This window comes from Prionailurus viverrinus, chromosome D3 (assembly GCF_022837055.1).
Source record: "Prionailurus viverrinus isolate Anna chromosome D3, UM_Priviv_1.0, whole genome shotgun sequence".
Classification (NCBI taxonomy): Eukaryota; Metazoa; Chordata; class Mammalia; order Carnivora; family Felidae; genus Prionailurus; species Prionailurus viverrinus.
This window is the reverse complement of record NC_062572.1, coordinates 27,649,542-27,668,999: the sequence shown is the minus strand read 5'-3', so window position 1 is coordinate 27,668,999 and position 19,458 is coordinate 27,649,542. Positions and strand designations below refer to the sequence as shown.

General features: G+C 50.4%; 1 protein-coding gene across 2 annotated transcripts in view; it reads left to right on the top strand.

Moving 5' to 3' along the window:
- Positions 1 to 17,949, top strand: part of GRK3 (G protein-coupled receptor kinase 3) — a 131,712-nt gene extending 113,763 nt beyond the window's left edge. For both annotated transcript variants that reach the window (XM_047826891.1, XM_047826890.1), the window contains 6 exons: positions 1,822 to 1,888; positions 2,920 to 3,015; positions 4,686 to 4,848; positions 7,563 to 7,699; positions 10,119 to 10,232; positions 11,474 to 17,949. In XM_047826891.1, the coding sequence (XP_047682847.1) occupies positions 1,822 to 1,888; positions 2,920 to 3,015; positions 4,686 to 4,848; positions 7,563 to 7,699; positions 10,119 to 10,232; positions 11,474 to 11,635 (739 nt within the window). In that variant the 3' untranslated portion in view covers positions 11,636 to 17,949. The remainder of the gene's footprint in view (positions 1 to 1,821; positions 1,889 to 2,919; positions 3,016 to 4,685; positions 4,849 to 7,562; positions 7,700 to 10,118; positions 10,233 to 11,473) is intronic.
- Positions 17,950 to 19,458: the final 1,509 nt, after the last annotated feature.

Sequence of the window (19,458 nt, the reverse complement as noted above, 5' to 3'; positions counted from 1 at the left end):
GCTGATGGTTCCCCGATGCGCTTTGTGGTGCATGTATGTCTCCGTGTTCCTCTTCCATCATTTTAGCGATTATTGGGAAGGAACAAAGCAAAATGCAAAGGGACGCCCTTTGACTTGGATGTCATTCATTCAGTGAACACTTCCTGAATGCTCCCCTGTGTGCCAGCCACTGTCCTAAGCGCTGGGGCTCAGGCCGTGCACAAGGTAGACACAACCCAGCCTTCCTGGGGCTTATATTGGGTGGGGGTGAAAGACACTGTGGAAACGATCGAATAAATAGGATGATCCCAGACTGTGAGAAGAGCATGAGTGAGATCAATAAGTCAGTGCTGTCGCTGAGACCTCAGCCTTGGGAGGAGGGCGGGGAGGAAGGATCCCCACCGGAACTTTGGACAAATTGCCTTATTGTGCACAATAAGGCTGGTCATGGAGCTCCGTTATCATTCATTATGTCCGCCACTGAGAGTCCCATGGAATCAAGCTTCCCCGATGCACAAAAGCAAGGAGGCTGGGGAGCCAGGAGAGGGAGGTCAAGAGCCAGTCAGAGAGGCGGGGGGCTCAGGCAGGTCCTGCACACCGCATCCCCGAACTTTTGCTGTGAGTACAAGAAAGCCTCCGGAGAGTCTCGGGCAGGGGCGTGGGGAGATTGTTTGAATGAAAAGGTGATTTGGGGACTGCAGGGTAGAGTTGGGGTTGCAGGCTGCGTGGCCCGAGTGCCAGCTGGGGCAGGGGGCAGTTAGAGCCATTCAGGGAGCGGGGCGGGGGCCGGATGGTGGCAGTTGGGGCATTTAGCATCCCCTCCATGATCAAAGACACCACCGCCCCCACTGGGAATCGATTGTCTTGAGGATCAGAGGCAGTAAGAAGTACCTCACCCAGGACTTGGTGAGGGCTGGGCTATGGAGTTGGGGGGAGGTGGGGCATCGAGGGTGATCCGGCTCATTGGCCTGAGACAACAAGTTGTGAGAGGAAGTCGGTTCTACCGACCTTTCGCCCCATTGAGTGGTCATGCCAAGTAGGCACCAGGTGGGTGGGCCTCCCGGTGTGCAGGACAAGGTCAGAGCTGAGGACACAGATTGGAGAGCTGTCTGCAAGTTCGGGGCACTTAAAGGCCCCAGCAGGGTGAGGTCACTCAAGGAGTGAGAGCAGAGGAAGGGGACCGAGAGACAGCCCTGGGGACTCTGCCAAGGGACAGGGCTGAGGGGCACTCCGGGCAGAGCTGGGGCGAGAGCCCCCGGTGGGGCACAGGGGCCATGTGTATGTTTCCCCCACATAGGCTTTCCTCATGGGATACGGCCCCTTTTCTTCTGCACAGACTGAGCTTTAACGGTGATCTCTGGGCAAGCCTGTTTCTTCAGTTTATGAGGAGGTTTGGCGTGCACTATGTTCCTAGATGTCTAGTTTGCTTCTAAATTAGTATCTGGTGCCTCATATGCCTGCCGTTTGATCTAAGATGCCTCATAGACATTTGCTGTAAACCTCCTCAGTGTGAAGATCTCTAATGTTAATTCTTACTTGAATCGGTTCTCATGATGACAGAATCCCATGTATTTGTACATCCGTGACAACTCCTAGGTTCTCTTAAACTGAAATGCACATCCTCAGTCAATTACCGTATGGGATAAGCTGCCTGGCCTCCGCATCCAGTATTTCTAAACATCCCGTGTTTCCTGTGTTGCTTTGAAAGAAGCCTATTTTCCTTGCTTACTTAAAGAACTGAAATAGTCATTCCCCCGTGTTCTCGCACTAGGAGACAGTTTTTTGCAAAATATTCCTTAGGTTTGCAAAGGCACGCTCACCACTGATGTGTTTCTTCCACAGGGCACAGGAAGTAAAGGAACACGGCTTTTTCAAAGGCATCGACTGGCAGCATGTCTACTTACAGAAGGTATTCTGTCTGGGACCCCACGCTGGGCACCGCCACCCCCATGCTCCCCACTTCCTGGGTCCATCCCCCAGGGTCCCGCCCCAGCCTCCCATGGCCGCCAGGTCATTCTCGCTGCCATCCAGCCGACTCCCTCGGGGCCCGCTTCTCCCCTGGTTTCCCTAGTTTCAACGTTATGAAAATATCTGCAGTATAAATTAACAGATGCTGAACTGCAGTTGTTATCTGATGAATTCAAATGTCCAAATAACTGAGACGCTTTCAGCTTTCGCTCGTCTTTTTGACTTCCTGTCTCGATCCGTGACTGTGTCTTCACGTAGCACCTATCGAGGGACGACAAGAAAAGTTGGTCGCAAATTTACGCCTGCTTTCTAGCCCAGCACCACTCAACTTTTAAGGATCATTGTGACTGGATGTCAGCATAACTCCCTCCCCTTAATTTGGAGATATTTTTATATTCCCATTGGTTCAGGAAACCACCCCCAAATTAAGGTGTTGTTTTTTTTTTAAATGTTTATCAGCTTCGGATTCGTTTTTGCATGATCTCAAACAGTCCAACCGTGGAGGGCTGACGCTCTGTTAGGCCCGCCTGATGTGAGTGAAGGAGTGAGCTCTGGCGTAGCTGGCATTGGCCTCCGGACGTCTGTGGGTGTGGAGCCCTGCTCCTGGCCCCCAGCGAGCGGAATGTGGTGCCGCGTTGTCTGAGAGATCATGTTTTCCCAAAGTTCAGCTGGCGGCATGTGCAGTCTTGAGACTTCATTGTATTCAGCGATGCTTTAAGACCTTGGACATGAATCTCCCCCCGCCCCCACCCCCCTTCAGTTTCTCTAAAACCTGGGGTCTTCTCTTAGGGCTGTTCCACGCAAAGCTCCTCTGTGACATATGTGTTGTGATGGGAATGAGCTCGGCTGGAGTGTCCACAGAATTCAGCCTATTGGTATCCTGCACCACGTTCTCGCTATAGCACGATAACGTGGGTCGAACAGGCCGTCAGGTGATCTGATAACTGAAACCTTCCTGTTTGGATCTTCCAGTACCCTCCACCCTTGATTCCTCCCCGGGGAGAAGTCAACGCTGCCGACGCCTTTGACATTGGCTCATTTGATGAAGACGACACCAAAGGCATCAAGGTACACTTGTGACGTTCGCCTGCAGGTGCTTTGAAGGGTGGGGAGATAGATTTTCGTCGGCAGTCAGACGGGTGGCTGTCTTCGTATCGGCTGGCTCTGGGATGTTACCAGTGAACGTCCACACATTTGAAGGATGTAGCCTTCAAGGAGCTAAATCAGAAACTATGAAAGTTCTCCCCTGGCTAATTGTTTTGTTCGATAAACTGCACGATGGTCAGTCTCTTACAGATTTGGAGATACTTGCAATTGAACTAGAACTCGCACATACGTGAAGCAGAGAAAAACAACTGTGTGATAGCAAACACACTTTGCCTGGCACTGGAGAGCCAGCCATCTTAATCCTTTTAAGTATTCAGATCTCCCCGCGTCAGGATGAAAAGAGCAAACAGCCTGAGCCGTTTTGCATTTGTCAATCAAAAGTGGAATAATCACTGTGGTGGTTTTTTTTTTACATAATCCTCTGCATTTTTCAAACTTTTGTTCATATCATTATGCCTCTCAGTAGACAAGGCATAATTACAGATGGTGAGTCATGGGAGAAAATCATCCTTTTCAGGGTGCTAAGTCAGAGCATATCACCACATGTCAGCTCATGTCTGCCCCCACCTCCCCAGCTTCCCCCAGGACCTCCCCATCTCAGCTCAGCTGCCTCATTATACCCTGGTTGTGTAAGCTCCCCCCTCACTTTTCCTACCAAGCAGCTCCCCCCACCCCCCGCCCCCCGTAGCAGGCCTCAGCCCTGCAAGCGCACGCACCTGTGAGGAGCTGTAGCTAGGGACACGCAGAACTGGAGCCAGTGGGGCACGGGGACAGAAGTGGCAGATAAGTGGCTGGAGGATGATGGGAAGATTGCTGGGGAGAGGAGGAAACCGGAGACCAAGGGCACTGGGACCAAGGAGTGGCAGCCGGTTGGAACCGGCTGTGTCGGGAAGGAGGGGCGGTCAGGACCAGCTTCCCGGGAAGGGGAGCTTGGGCGAAGGGGAAGCCGAGAGGGCCCAGGCCACTTCTGTGGTCTGGTGCGGGTGGCTGCCCTGGGGGACCGCGGTGGAACCAGTGCCCAGACGCGTGCCCCACCAGGCGGCGTCTGCAGCCTGGACGGACGTTCGAGTCAGAGGCTTAAGTACCGCTTCACGGCCAGGCTTGGGGCAACAGGGTCCTTTAAAAGGATTACTGCCGTCACAATAGAGTTTTGTCACCATCACGTGTACTACCGTCCGCGAAAGAGTGCCAAAAATAAGACGGCTATGATGTGGCAGCCCAGAGACATTTTTGGGGTTAAAAAGGGATCCTCATACTTTACGTTTTGTAAACCATAATCGAGGCTCTGGAGTCCCGCAGACCGGGCTCACATCTGCACTTACCAGCTGAGTGACTTTGGGCCATTCAGGCAACTTCCCGCGCCTCGGTTTTGTCCCCTGTGACTGGTTTGGACGTCCGGGTTTCCCTGAGGTAGCCTCTCCAAGCCTCCCGACAGGTAGTCCGTGCCTAAACTAGGAGCTCCGGTCAGTGTGGTTTTCGTGCTTCGTGGCCAAGAGCTGAGGATGATGTCGCTCGGGATGAGCAGGGGCGTGTGGCCAGTTGACTTCCCACGCACAGATAGGATACTTCTGAATCTGTTGCCTTGCTAAGGATGTTAAATCGTACCTGTCTTGATTTCTTAAAATAATAAGCTTCTTGATTGCGACCAAGATCTCTACAAGAACTTCCCCTTGGTGATCTCCGAGCGCTGGCAGCTGGAAGTAGCAGAAACCGTTTATGAAGCAGTAAATGCAGACACAGATAAAATCGAGGCCAGGAAGAGAGCTAAAAATAAGCAGCTTGGACACGAAGAAGGTAAAATAGCCAGCGTGTCTCAAAGTATTTCCAATGCAATGAATTTCTTAAAATTTCTTGTAAAGCTGAGAAAGTATTTGGGTCATAAAGTACTTTCCAGGGGTGGCGGGGGGGGGGGGGGAGGGGGGGGGTGCCATAAATAGTTCTATGTGGCTTGGAAAAGTGCAGTATAATATTTCAAAGCCTTTAGTCAACGCATAAATAAAGACGGTCAGCATCATTGTGTCAGTGAGTCCTCTGATCTTGGAGCCTTGAGGGCGAGCTGACAAGTGTCTTCCTTGAAAACTCGTATGGTGTCAGGAGCAGGCCTGGCTTCATGGGTGTGTGACCTGGGCCACCTCAGAGGGCACCCCACTGGGCTGAACACTCTGCGGCCACCGTCTTGGCGTCCTTAATAATTTTTGAGCAAAGGGCCTACGTTTCCGTTTCTCAAAGTATGTGGGTTTGGGTGGGGAACTTGGCACACATATCACTTGTCAAGAGATTATCAGTGGATATAATTACAGTTATTTTACGAACAGCAATAAAGTTACCAAACCGCCTTTTTAAAAAAATTTTTTTTTTTTTACTGTTTATTTTTTATTTTTGAGACAGAGACAGAGCATGAACAGGGGAGGGGCAGAGAGAGAGAGGGAGACACAGACTCTGAAGCGGGCTCCAGGCTCTGAGCTGTCGGCACAGAGCCCGACACGGGGCTCGAACCCACGAACTGTGAGATCATGACCTGAGCCGAAGTCGGACGCTTAACTGAGCCACCCCGGCGCCCCACCAAAGCGCCTTTTTATTTACAATATTTGAGTGCCCGATGGGGGATATCCAGAGTTGCATGCATGACACCAAGTATCAAACCAATCAGCCGTTCTTAATTCAGCGAACGTGGGCGCTCTTGCTTTTCCGCGGACTTTATGAATTTTGGATGTCTGAATCTGTTGTGGTTGATGGGGATGACATCATTTCGCTTTAGCTCCGGACAAAGACTGTCTCTGAGGCTGACGTTATATGACAGGAACGACCGGACGCAATTTCATTCTGTTCTCAGTTGCTTGAAGGGGGGCATCTTGATCCAGGCTCATTCGTCCCGTTGAGAGTTTGCCAGTAGCATCCACCACCTGCTCAGAAAAGCATGCCCGAGCCTGGATGAATCCCTCCTCACGTAAAAGCCACCTGAGTACATGCCACGGGAGCAGTAGAGCCCCGTAACTGTGCTCCCCTCCGTCCTCCAGGGAGGCAGGCTTCATCTCTAAGCTGCTCCTTAGCACGTGCGTCCATTGACATCACTCTGGACTCTTTGCTGTAGCAAATTAAAAAAAAAATTTTTTTTAACGTTTATATATATTTTAAGAGACGGAGAGACAGAGTGTGAGTGGGGAAGGGGCAGAGAGAGAGAGGGAGATACAGAATCCGAAACAGGTTCCAGGCTCCGAGCTGTCAGCACAGAGCCCGATGCGGGGCTCGAACCCACCAGCCGTGAGATCCTGACCTGAGCCGAAGTCGGACGCTTAACCGACTGAGCCACCCAGGCGCCCCTGCTGTAGCAAATTTTACACGGCAGGTAACATCCATGGTAATTTGCTCCTGGGAGGGCCATGATGTCACTAGGATCTTGACAGAGTGGACCCAGACAAAGTGGACCTAAATGACCTTGCCCAAGTGTCTCGTTGTAGCGAGAGCTGCAATCAGAGCATCTAGCAGATTAGCGAATTTACCCTCATATACAAGTGATTGATGTGGGCATCGCTGGATCTTGGTTGAAGATCTCCAGAGTCACTGTACAGAGCAGTACAGTCTAGGCTTAGGTCTCTGAAGTCGACCCGTGAGGCTTCCACCATCAATATACTTTCGCAGTGCAAACAATTTTCCATTAAAATGACAACTCCAGGGAGCCCACCCGATCCCCTCGTCCCCTCCCTCCTTGGTTCTTTTCCCTCCTGCGTGCGGCGCTATGTGGGTATTACTTACCTGTTCATCCTCGGGGTCTCCTGTGAGGACCATAGCTCCCTGAGGCCAGGAGTTCTGTCTCCTATGGCACCCAGCGTGCCCAGAACAGGCGTTCCCTTCGTAGCTGTGGAAGGAATAGGAAAAAGAGAGAGTGAACTTTAGCCCAGTCACGAAAGCCCTTAAAGAGTCAAAGCCAGCCACTTAAAATGAACCTTTAAACAAAGAGCGAAAGACAGTATTTCATTCTAACAGTGCGATCAGGACTCAGCATGAGTGTGAGTTGGTCTGTCTGCATAACCATGTACTTGGGGCATAAATACAACCTTAAGGAGTAAGCAGTTTTGATCCTCATGTTACCTCGGCTGCTTGGTAAGTTCCTTATTATTATTCACAGGATTGAAGGGAGAACCCCAGGCCCACGGAAAGGCAGAGGTACTTTGGGCAGCGCTCGAATCGAACTCCTCTGTACTCTCCCATTCTTGCTGTCACGCGTAACGAAAGAATAGTTTGGGAACAAACCTCTGTCCTCTCTGAGCAGTCAGGGAACATCACAGACGAATCCGAATATTGAGGAACAGCCACTTATGACGTCAGCAGAGAGCCAAAGAGACCCGTCCTTGCGATCCCGAGATAATGGTTTACGGGACATGTTTCCACTCATAGAAACTTGACTTTTCCAAAGAGTGTGTGATTCTTCTGTTGTTGTTGTTTCTGAGAATAACACGGACGATCTGTTTCGGAGCCCATTTAATTTGTGGCTATTTTATATTCCTCAGATTACGCTCTGGGAAAAGACTGCATCATGCATGGCTACATGCTAAAACTGGGGAACCCGTTCCTGACTCAGTGGCAGCGTCGCTATTTTTACCTCTTTCCAAACAGACTTGAATGGAGAGGAGAGGGAGAGTCCCGGGTGAGTCTGAAGTGCCGTCACCAGCACGTGCTTCCAGCGTCCCGAGTGCCATATGGCTCTCATGTCGCAGGGAATACGCCGCGAAGCTCCGCGTAATTGTTTTAACCTGCCCACGTGAGATTTTGGTGTTCAGACTTTAGCTTTTAACCCTCGAGTCAAGGGAGGATTTTGTAACATCTGAAAATAGAATGTGAGAGGTCAAAACAGCCAGGTTTGAAGAAGGGCTAGAGAGCAGTCAGGTAGGTCAAAAAAGAGGGGGGAAGAAAGAATCTCGGACCTTGGAGTCAGACGGAGGCACTTAAATCCAGAGCTCAGAGAAGAAGTTCCAGCGCCCATGACACAGCCCAACAGTTGTGGGTCTGCCTGTACCCAGTCTCCCCTTCACGGGGCCTCCCCTCGTCAGGCCCAAATGCAGCCAGCCAGGATGCTGGGCGCAGAGGTGAGGTCGCCCAGCCACGCTTCCTCCGGTGTCCATTTTGTTGGAAAATTCTAAGTGACTTCCATTCCGTAAGCAGGAAGATACCCTCGGGTCGTTTCGAGGGCTCATGTTTGTGAACAAGGTAGAAAGAAATTTCTGATTCCCACTGTCCCTTTAAGCAAGGCAGGCAGCATTTATTAAGCGCCTACTGTGTGAGGAGCGGAGGGCTTGTCCGGAGCTGGCAGCCCAGGCGTAAGGGACACTTCTGCTCTCGGGGAGGGAGTGGCTCAACTTCTGGGGCCAAGGAAGCAGGACAGGGGTCCCATGTATAGTCGATGTGTTGTATGTGTCCGAACACTGCCCATCAGTTGTCCAGTGGTGAGAAGTACAGAAAAGAGTGACCTCTAATCTTGTTTGTTGGACTTTTTTAAATCCCTGTGGGTAAAGTGGCTGCTGAATTATGAGTGATTGCTGTCGAACATCACATCCCGTTCAAATGCACAAGACCTTCTCACCATTACCAGTGCCAGGGGGCTGTCTTCCAAAGCTAATACATCTGGGCCATGAAGTACTAAGTCTCTGGGGGTCCTGAATTATAACTCAGGTGCTGGTATTACATAATATATATTATGTTATATAATATTATACTATAGATATGTGTTACATATAGTATATGTATTTCACAAATCTATAAATTCAGCACCAAAGCTATAATTCATGTATATTAGTACTACATAATCTTTCCAGATAATGAGTGGCCCTGGGCATATGACGTATTTACAGTTAACCCTTAAACGATGGGGGGTTGGGGTCAGGGCTGTTGGCCCATCATACAGTCAACAACCCACGTATAACTTTTCACTCCCCCCAAAGACCTAACTACTAATAGCCTGCTGTTGACCAGAAGGCTTACCGATAACGTAAACAGCTGATTAACACAAAATTTGCCTGTTATGTGTCTTATATGCTGTATTCTTAAAATAGAGACAGCGAGAAGAAACAAAACGTTATTAAGAAAATCATGAGAGAAAATGCATTTACAGAACTGTCCTGTGTTTCCTGGGGGGGGAAAAAAAAAAAAGAAACCATATCCGCGCGGAAGTGGACCCACACGGTTCAAACCTGTGTTGTCCCAGGGTCAACTGAATTCTGCTGTCTACCGGGCAGTCTCTGTGGCGCACACTGAAAGGAAATCGTCTCACTTTTCAGGATATTTGAAAACTTTAAGAAAAAAAATCTTCCTTTTTTTAAACACATGGGATTCAGTAAGTTAGCTTGCTTTCAAGAGAGTCAATGTGTAGCGTGCTGTTTGAGAGCTGTCTAGGTGTGTATGGATGGATAGGTTCGTAGGTATAAATCAGGTAATATGAAACGTGAGCCTCCACGATGGTGCTTTTCATTTAGGATTCCTGGAGTATTTATCCAAAAAAACATAAAACGGTCAGGTACTCATGACACAATAGCAGTCACCTTAGGCCATCCTCTTATACACCCGGCGTGACCATCTTTTAAGGATGTCACCTGGATTTATTACATCATTTTGATATTTGTAAAAAATCATTAGCTTACAAGCCAACGTTGCTAGACCTTCCCTGGGCTGCCGTGTCAAAAACAGCCTCTCCCCATTTGCTCACGTAAGTCACACGGTGCTTCATTGTCTGCTGACAGCCTGGTCGGTAGAATTCAGATGGGCGTGCGACACAGCGAGGGTACGTGTGAGTCACGGCCGCTCAGAAATCAATTCTGTGTGAGAGTTATCGAGACGTTCCTTTCTTTGCCGTTTCCTCTGAGATGCCGTAGTTTAAATTTTGTGCGTGTTTCTTTGTAGCCATTCCCCCTCGCTTCTAGAATATCCTCAGAGAAAGAAAAAGACTGATTTTTTTTTTTTTTTTTTTTTTACTTTTTCTTCTGAGCTGGTAGTTTTCCGTATTATTTATCAATTGAATGGAAGACGTTGGGAAATAGTGTGAAGTAATTTGTCTTTTTTTTTTTTATGGCTAGCAAAATTTACTGACGATGGAACAGATTCTGTCTGTGGAAGAAACTCAGATTAAAGACAAGAAATGCATTTTGTTGAGGATAAAAGGAGGGAAGCAATTTGTCTTGCAATGTGAGGTGAGTTTTTTGGGTTTTTTTTTTTTTTTTTAAAAACATGTCCCTTAGGTGCAAGTTTGGGCAGCTATACATATGTCCAGCGAAGATGGCTGCCTGGGTATGAAACCTCTGCTTAAATCCATGCTTTATCACTTACTTAGCAGGAAAGCCCTGGGGTACCAGGAGCTCAGCAAATTAGCAGTTACCGTCAAAGATATGAAAGTCAGAAAATAGCAGGAGGGGAAGACCGTGGAGTAATTGGATTGCCCTATCTGGAAACTGTCCACTGTTTACTAGGGGTCTATTTGTCATCGAGTCTCCCAGTTCTTTTTTTTTTTAAGTTTATTTATTTATTTTGAAAGAGAGAGGATGAGCAGGGGAGAGGCAGAGAGAGAAGGAGAAAGAGAGGGAGAGAAAAAGAGAGAGAGAGAGAGAGAGAGAGAGAGAGAGAGAATCCCAAGCAGGCTCAGCCTTGTCAGTGCAGAGCCCCGTGTGGGGCTCGAACTCACAAACCATGAGTTCCTGACCAGAGCTCAAGTCAGACACTCAGCTGACTGAGCCACCCAGGCACCCCTGGTCTCCAGCATCTTTCAGCATGTTTGAGGCTGAGGCTTGGATGTTTAATCAAACGCAAGATACCAAAGTGACTCCTCTAAGGGGGAATGCCGTCTTTCTCGCTCCAGAGTTCTACCGTGGCCCACATTTAATTCCTCTGAGGTGCTGGTGTGTGTGTGTGTGTGTGCACGCGTAGGTGCAGGTGGGGGGTGGGGGTATACGGTATGTGTGTAGGCGTGGGAGGGTGTCTCGGGTGTGGAGGGCGGTGGGGTGTGCGTGGGTGGGTGTGGGGGGTGGTGTGCGCGCGAGAGCATATTTAGAGAGAGAAACCGGCAGTAGATGCCCAGCCTGTGTGTTGAGTAACTTCACCGCCACAGGGCCCGCGTGAAGGTGCTGGTTAATCTGTCAGAGCTCCCCCTCAGGTATTATTTTACAGACTTGAGTTTAGAAATCAGAAATCGGAGGTCACGTCTGAGCAGATCACCGGCGGTGCTTCGGAGTGGGGATCAGGAGGGGCGCCCTAGGGGCTTCGCCGGCCTGGCCCTGCTTCCCGCGGAAGGCCCCGGAGGAGGCCGCCTGTGTGGCCCGCAGTGATGCAGGCCGCCGCGGGCCGGAGAGCAGCACGTCACTGTCGTTGCCAGAGGCACCCCGGCTGTCGGCAGGACGGGCCAGCCCGTGGCAACTTCTCCCTTTGTGTCTCCGTGCAGAGCGACCCCGAGTTTGTGCAGTGGAAGAAGGAGCTGACCGAGACATTTATGGAGGCCCAGCGGCTGTTGAGACGCGCCCCCAAGTTCCTCAACAAGTCCCGCTCCAGCGTGGTTGAGCTGTCCAAGCCTCCCCTCTGTCACAGGAACAGCAATGGCCTCTGACACCCAGGGCAGGAGGGTCCTGGGGAGACAGGGCCGCAAGGAAGCCCGTGCCGAGGGTTTTCAGCCCTTGAGATGGAGCCTTTTGGAGAAGGCCGGGGGTCGGAGGTTCGGTCCCCGTGTCCCTAGGGCCCCTCCATGGCCGGGAGGACCCAGGACGCTGAAGTGCTCCCAGTAAGAGCGCTGACCGCTGTCGGCATGGGGCCGGCCAACCCCCCCCTACACACCCCCCTCCCCCCGAGTGCCTCCCTCTGCATCACATCTGTCCACGCTTGAAACTACTGAAGACACAAGTGAAAGTTCTTTTCCTTCATCGCGTCCCGGTTTGGGTATCTATGAACTTAGAACTTGGAATGATTCCTGCCCATCCCTTCGATCTGTACGTCTGACCGTCAGACACATCTTGCGCTTGCCAGGACGGAGCGCAGCCCTCTGCCGCATCGGGCACGGATGGCCCGGGCGCTGCCTCGTTCCACATGCCAGTTACCCCGGTGCCTGGTCCACGCGGCCGTAGGGCAGGACGTGGGCACACCCACCTCTCGTTGCCCGGGGCTGAAAGGCGAAGATACTTGCCGAGAAGGCTGCACTTGGGCCCCCACCGTGTGTGCGGAACCACGGGTACCAGCCTGCCTCCGACAGGGAACAGAGGGAGTGTGCCCTCAGAGGACGTGGCCGTCGCTCGTCACTGAGGGTGTTCCACAGCGGATCGTGGGAAGGCCTGGCGGGCTGTGAAGGCGAGGCCATGGGGTTTTGGCTTCTGGGGCAACAGCGGTTTCTCAGACATCTTCAAATAAACACATAGCACTTTCACATGTCTGGGTGCACACGGCTGCTGGGGGGCGAGTCTGTCTAGGGTTCCGACGGTAAGCGGTTCCGGGACCCGCTCGTTCCAGTTCCTTCTGCCTGCCCTCAGGACCCGCATCCATAACGGGTGTGTACAGGGAGGAAAGAATCGCTCCATTTCACGTTGTAGCATAACTTACAGTGAATTTCATTGACTAAAGGATGCTGAAGAATGAATGTGTCCAGATGGGCTAACCGCATCTGTTGACTTTCCTGTCGACCTTGGCCTGTCGTTAGTGAGTAGTACTTTGCCACCCCGGGTGGGTCGCCCCACGCCTGACACAGCAGGGGAGAGGAAAGGCCCTCTCCCTGATCCCGGAGGCATCTTGTCATCTCCCCCCACCCCCGGCTTGCTCTCCCGCCACGCGCCCTGCGCCCTTTTCACGCCCCAAATAAATGCTGGGCTGTAAGAAGCGGTGATTTTCCCAGTGCAGTCCTCTCTGTCATCAGACTAAAAATAATAACAATAATTTTTTTAAAGTCCACATATCTGTCTTCTTAGTACAGTCTCGTTGTATGTTTCTAAGTTTACTAACAATACCAACAACCGATCACAGCTGTCTGCATCCTGCCCTCGATATTTTCAGTGGGTCCAAATCTCTGGGTCCTGTGCTCATTGGGAAAGGCAGTACTTTTTAATGCAATTCTGTTTGGAGAGTTTGGAAGATAATTACAGAACGTGTTTCATTTCATAGGAGTTGCTTTGGAAAAGAAATCTGGAGGTTCCTTACCCATCTCAGCTACCAGTTGGGGTCTACATGAGCGTATCCGTTCTACTCGGCTCTTGCCAGTAGAGGAGGAGGGGTGCCCTAGTTACATGCCTTCCCCTGGTTTAAAAGGGAAGACTGACGTTCACATTCTGTTTTCGAAACAAAAACAAAAACACCCAAAAAACCGCTAGCAACAGAAAAGCAGTTGTTCCTCGCAAAGGGTGAGCGCCTTCCCGACTGTGGTTAATGACAGCTGTCCCTGCTGTCACCAGCCCCGTTGCAGGCTCCCATGCGCTCAGCACGTACAGTTTGCTGCGCCCCGAGTCCCCGCTCGACAGTCAAGGCCCTCGGGCACAGACTCCTCGAGAGGCTGGGCTTAGCGTCTCCCCTTTCAGACCCGGGTGCGTCAGCCACGCCAGTGTGCGGCTGTTTGAAAGATACCTTTTTCGCTCCAGAGTAGAACAGAAGGTTCATCTGCCTTTTAGAAGGAAAACGTGAATTGGGAAATCGCCTGAGAGCCCTTTTGCCTCAACCTTAATTCCCAGTGCTGGGGTCTTGTCTGGCCTGTCTCCTACCTGCACTTGCCCCCACAGGCGTCCTGACGGGGCCAGTTTCTCTGCTGCCAGACAGAAGACACCTCCGGGACCCTTCTGTGCCAGCACCTTGTGCCTGCATGGCCTTGCGTGGCCAAAGAAAGCCGCTGGTTTATTTCATTATTATTTTTTTTTAATGTTTGTTTATTTTTGCGCACGAAAGAGACGGCACAAGCAGGGGAGGGGCAGAGAGAGAAGGAGACAGAGAATCGGAAGCAGGCTCCAGGCTCCCAGCTGTCAGCACAGAGCCCCACGCAGGGCTCGAACTCATGAACCGTGAGATCGTGACCTGAGCCGAAGTCAGATGCCCAACCGACTGAGCCACCCAGGCACCCCAAGCTGCTGGTTTAGAAGTCTTGGCATACTTGGCTATTTCCGAAGGTCTTAAGAGTGTCACATCATTCCTAGACGTTTGACCCTTCCTACGTTTGGACCAGTCAAAAGGACAAAATTCACACATTTTCTCATTATCCAAGGAAGATAAAGTTGGTAATATTTTTATAAAGTTACAATGTCTTGATTTCATAAATCAAGGGAATGAAAAGGGCAAAGTCTAAAAACAAAGATGATCTTACCTCTAGCTGCTATACAACATGTATGGAATCCATGAAAAACTTGAGTGAGTCCAAGGTTATTTTTTTAAGCCAAAATACTCTCACTGGTGCAGTCGCTCCTTCATGGCCTTGGGGGGTGGTGGTTTTTCCTCCTGTCTCATGTGGAAGTAGGAGTTTTCAGCAAAACTTACAGCAATTCGCTGGTTCCGTGCTAATGGAAATGATTGGCCAGTTCACTGACATTACGATTTCAGGATCCGTGGGGAAGAAGGGCCAGCCGTGGAGGACAGCAGCCTTCCAGCTCCAGAAAGACCACAGCGACAACACGCAACCATCTGTTTGAAGCAAGACTGAGCTCGATTTGTGATTTGAAGTGCGCCACACGGATATCAGAAACCATCGTTTTAAGGCCCTCACTGGCCATTAAAAAATAGCCTTTACCAATTGACAGCTTTAACTACACGAGAAAAGATGGAAGAGTGGTTTTTCTCTGATGATTTAAAAAATTTCATTTGACATTTGTAGTTGCACCAGTTCAATCACAGCATTTGCCTTTTCGACGGAATCAACTTCATGTCAGGAAGAAAACCAGGTTCTCAAAGTTGGACCTCTTTCACTCGATGTAAATCTAGAAAACATACTTTCAAATGCGCTGGCTAACTTAAGATAAGACTTATCTTGTAAGACTTCATCACACGTGGGTTTTTTTCTCAGTCGTGTTCAGGGAAGTGTTTCTGGGTCATCCAGAGACGCCTGATGAATGACCTCCTCTCCACCCCTAAGGACTGACACGTTTGTGCCCCGAGAGGAGGTGGGGCTTCACTGGAGTCTGGCAGGTGGTGGCTGGGGGGGCTGTGGGCTGGAGGGGTGAGTGGATTGGGCGCCGGCCCCCCAGACAAGGGCAGTGGTAGGAATGGGGCAAAGGAAGGAAGACGTTACCTTGCAGGTCAAAACTCACAACCTTTACACCAAGCACCATGCAAACGCCCGAGTTAAAGCTGGCTGATTCTTTCCCTCCTTGAAACAGGAGTTGAATAGTAATTATGGTGAGACACGGCCACTTTATTTTCAGTTATGGAGCCTCTGAACTTATAAATAGGCCATTGGCTTTCCATCAGGACTCTGCACAGCACCCAGAGCTAACACCCTATTTGGCCATGCCTTGCTGCTCCCCAGAGGGCCATACGCAGGGTCTGGGTGGCTGTCCCCAGGGCCATGTGGCCAGCTGCAGACATTGTCGCACATCCATTGAAGCCACAGGAAGCCTCCCAGAATAACAGCACCGGACTTGCTGTTTAAGCCATGCTCACTCCTCGAGGAGCTTGGATACTGGGTGCCTGGCTGGCTCCGTCGGCAGAGCACGCGACTCTTGATCTCGGGGTTGCAAGTTCGAGCCCCACGTTGGGTTAGAGATTACTTAATAACGATCCGTAGAGTGAGCTTTTAATAGTTTGAATTTGAAAACGTTTTTTCCGAAAGATCTAACCTGATTTTCCCTCCCGCGAAAAGTTGCCCCGAGAGATTTGAATTAATTACTTGAATTCATACGAATATGAATTTTTTCTTTTTACCCAGGCTACATTCAAATAAGTTTTTTCCTGTCGAATTAATGAAAGTTGAACTCTAAAATAATACGATTTCCTCAGGTCGTAATGGACTTTAGATTTCTTTCACTCTCAAAAACTAATAGACCTGCTGTTTTACAGCTGAGGGACAGGGATGCCCCCCCAACCCTGGAAGTGCCCAATGCCCAGACACTCACTGACGTGGCTGGGGAGCACTGACCAATAAATGCGGCACCCCAAATGTTAAATTACCTTTATTTAAACACACACACACACACATACACACACACACCAGAAAATGGATTAACAGTATATGCATTTCATCAAAAACCTACAGGAATAAAAACTGCCTTTTAAGGTTTCAATAACTCAGCATTCTTAGAGGAAACTCTCTTATACCACCATCTCAAAATCATCTCTGAATACTGTTAACTCTGCTTCCATATTTTATTTTGTCCTACTATAAAATGTCTTTCATGTAAGGGTAGGGAATGGAGAAATATTTCTAACCGTGCACTTGTAATTACAAAGGACTTGAAATTTAATTTCTTTCTTGTTTCTCAGTTGATTAACATTCCATGCTGTATATATTATATGTGGTTTGTAAGCTAAACACTGGCCATTTTTTAAGTTCTGTTGTTAAATTGTATTTTTCTATGTTTTAAATGATTATGATAGATTTGGCTTTTTCTGGGTAACATAAAGATTGCTTAACTGCATATACAAATATATATATATATATATATAAAAACAGAGTTCTATTTTAGCACAAAAGCATTTTATATTATTTATTGAATCCTTACGTTTGTTTTCCATCGAAGCATTCCTTATTTCTGCTCCTTTTTATTTGTATAGTTTGTTATTTAAAGAAAAGGCAGTCCTTTCTGTTTCTCATAAGCTAAAGCGGAAATAACGCGCGCAGCCACATGGGGCCAACAGCCGTCCCCACTGCCATGGACTGTTTTCAACAAAAGCTTATCGGCTGCTCGGGGCTGAGTAGCGCCTGCGCTTTCTCGACAACATCTGACAGCAAACTTGCCATGAAATACTGCTTTCATCTACCTCTTCAGAAGCCGTCCTGCTCGTTGACAGGTACCCCACACGCTTTCTTCTAGACTGGCTGCATCATAAACGAGTCTCAGTAACACGGTTTGGCGGGATTCCCTTTTGATGTCAGTTCTAAAGCCACGGCCTCGTCCTAGCGAGCGGGGCAGGGAGACGTCCCTTCTGTTCCATCATCCTTCAGCCCAGGTCATCATTTCCTGGTCCGATTGTGCCGAATCCCCGCCACCCGTCTCGCCGTCGCCCCGAGATGCGACTGTTGCACCTGACTTACCAAGCACCGAAGGAAAGTTCCGCCCTCGGCACTCGTTACGAATGGCCAGCTGTGTTTGAAAACACCACTTCCGAGGAGTTGCACATTTGAACGTGACTTTCCCCTGCCCCCTCACTGCTTCCAAATGGTTTGGAAAACGGGATCATAAAGGCGAACGCCCTCATCTAGGATTAAAACTTTTCGAGAGGTTGTATTTGCAAGGGGTCTTATTTTCGAGCGGACAGACCGGTTGACATGAGCTGGAATGACCGGTCCCTGGGAGAAGGGGTCCCTCCTCACATGCTGACATTTCTCTCTGCCTGTCTTCCTCGCTGGGCAGCCACCAACACGGTAACGTATTTACTGTATTCTTGGCAAAGTGTCACATCCCGAAAGAAAGAAATTCGCTTCCTGTTGTGCGTTGCTCTACAGCCTTATTGTAAATCTAGATACCGTAACCTATAAAATCACCATGTAATTCCCGTGTGATCTCTCTTCCCGTTGATCGTGCCAATGGAAGTCTATAGCCCGCCCCCAGTAGACACCTAACTAGTGCACGTTTCAAGTCCTCTCCCACATGAGATGCTGTTCCACGCCTGCGGCCACCCGCCCTGTGCAAGGCACGTGCAGTCCATTTAATGATCACCGGCTTTCACGGTTACTTTGGAGCAGCTAGGCTGGTTTTCCATGTTGATAAACTGCTTACCTAAAATCTCAATAAAAAGCATCTGTACAAAGATTTCTACTCTGGTGTGCTGTCCTCCCACCTCAACCCCTCTCCCCCGCCCCTGATTCAAAACTGCGTTGTTTTTTTGTTTTTTTTTTATCAAGCTGCTAAGACGTCAGGAAGTGACTCCTTTTAACGAATCCTGGTTTTGAGAACGCTCCACACAGGAGCCGATTTTATAAAGAGGAAGAGGACTGCATTTCTGTGGTTATCTGGAGTGTTGGAGCACTGTCTCCTCCCCACTTAGTCTAGGCTACCCCAGCACTCCCCCTGCCACCCCCCCCCCCCCCGCTGCTTACTCTCAGGGTGACCTTGGAGTCCCTCCTGGAAGTACAGACCCCTTACTCTCCATCCCTGCTCCCACGGAGACGAGCTGAGAGACCCCAGGGTGCACGTCAGTTTAAACCAAAAATCCAAGGAGGTGGCGTGGCACATCTGCCCGCCTGGGGGCCCACAGGTGGAGGGTAGGCTGGCTGTTTCCTGTCCTTGAGCTGGAAGCACGTTCTGTGTCTTGCCAGTTCAGGAAAGAAGGAAAGTACGATGGACTCGTGTAGCCATCTGGTTTCCCCGGAATGTGCTCGTGTTTGCCGATTCGAAACCATTTGTCAGAGGAGTTGTGCGGAGGCCCGGCTGTGGAGTGGGTGGTCCGCTCCGTGGGCAAAGGGTGGCACGCAGCCGAGGCCTCGGTCGGATGCGCCCTGTAACGAGGGCCGCTCCCGAGAGCTGCTGGCCCGGCAGGACGGGGTGAGTGCTGGGCCCCCGACTCCCAGCCGGCCGCTCTGGGCCACCTGTTCGCTCTGCGATTTTCTCGTTCCTGAATTACGAGCGTTCGATTAGATGCGCCCAAGGGACCATCCCAACCAAAAACATCCAAGTTTCGACTAAGGGTGAATGTGAGGGACCGTTTGCAAGCAAACAGGGAGCACCTGCCATGTCCCCCAGCTTGTTCCACATTGTCTCATGGATAATTGCTGCTCTCCCTTCTAAAGCACGCATTCCCAGCACCCCCCATCCCCTCCCCCTTCCCAATCCTGCCCCGACTGTGCAGGGTGTGGACCCCATGGCAGCGCAATGGGCAAGGACAGAAGAGGACAGGAGCCCCGGGCCCTCCCCTTCCTCAGGCACCAGAGGTGGGCACCAGAGGCACCAGAAGAGCGTTTCTCGGACCCAGCAAGTTTGGGGCTGGGTCAGTCTCTGGCGGGGACAGCGGCACGTCCTGGGCACTGTAGGGTGTTGAGCACCACTCAGCCTTTGATCGCTGGATGCCAGTGCCCACACCCCTCCCAAGCCAGTCTGTACAACCCCAGACGTTGCCAAATGTCCCTTGTGGGGGCAAAGCCACCCCCCCAGTTGAGAACCCCTGGTATAGACGATGGGAAGTTCTCTGTGTTGGGGACAGAGTTGGGGCAGGGACTCCACCAAGGGGAAAGGTTGTTGCCAAGGATACTGGCCAGGACTCTTAACTCCTGGGAGCTCCTGAGGACCGTGAGTTCTGCCATGCGGTGGTTGTGGCCAAATT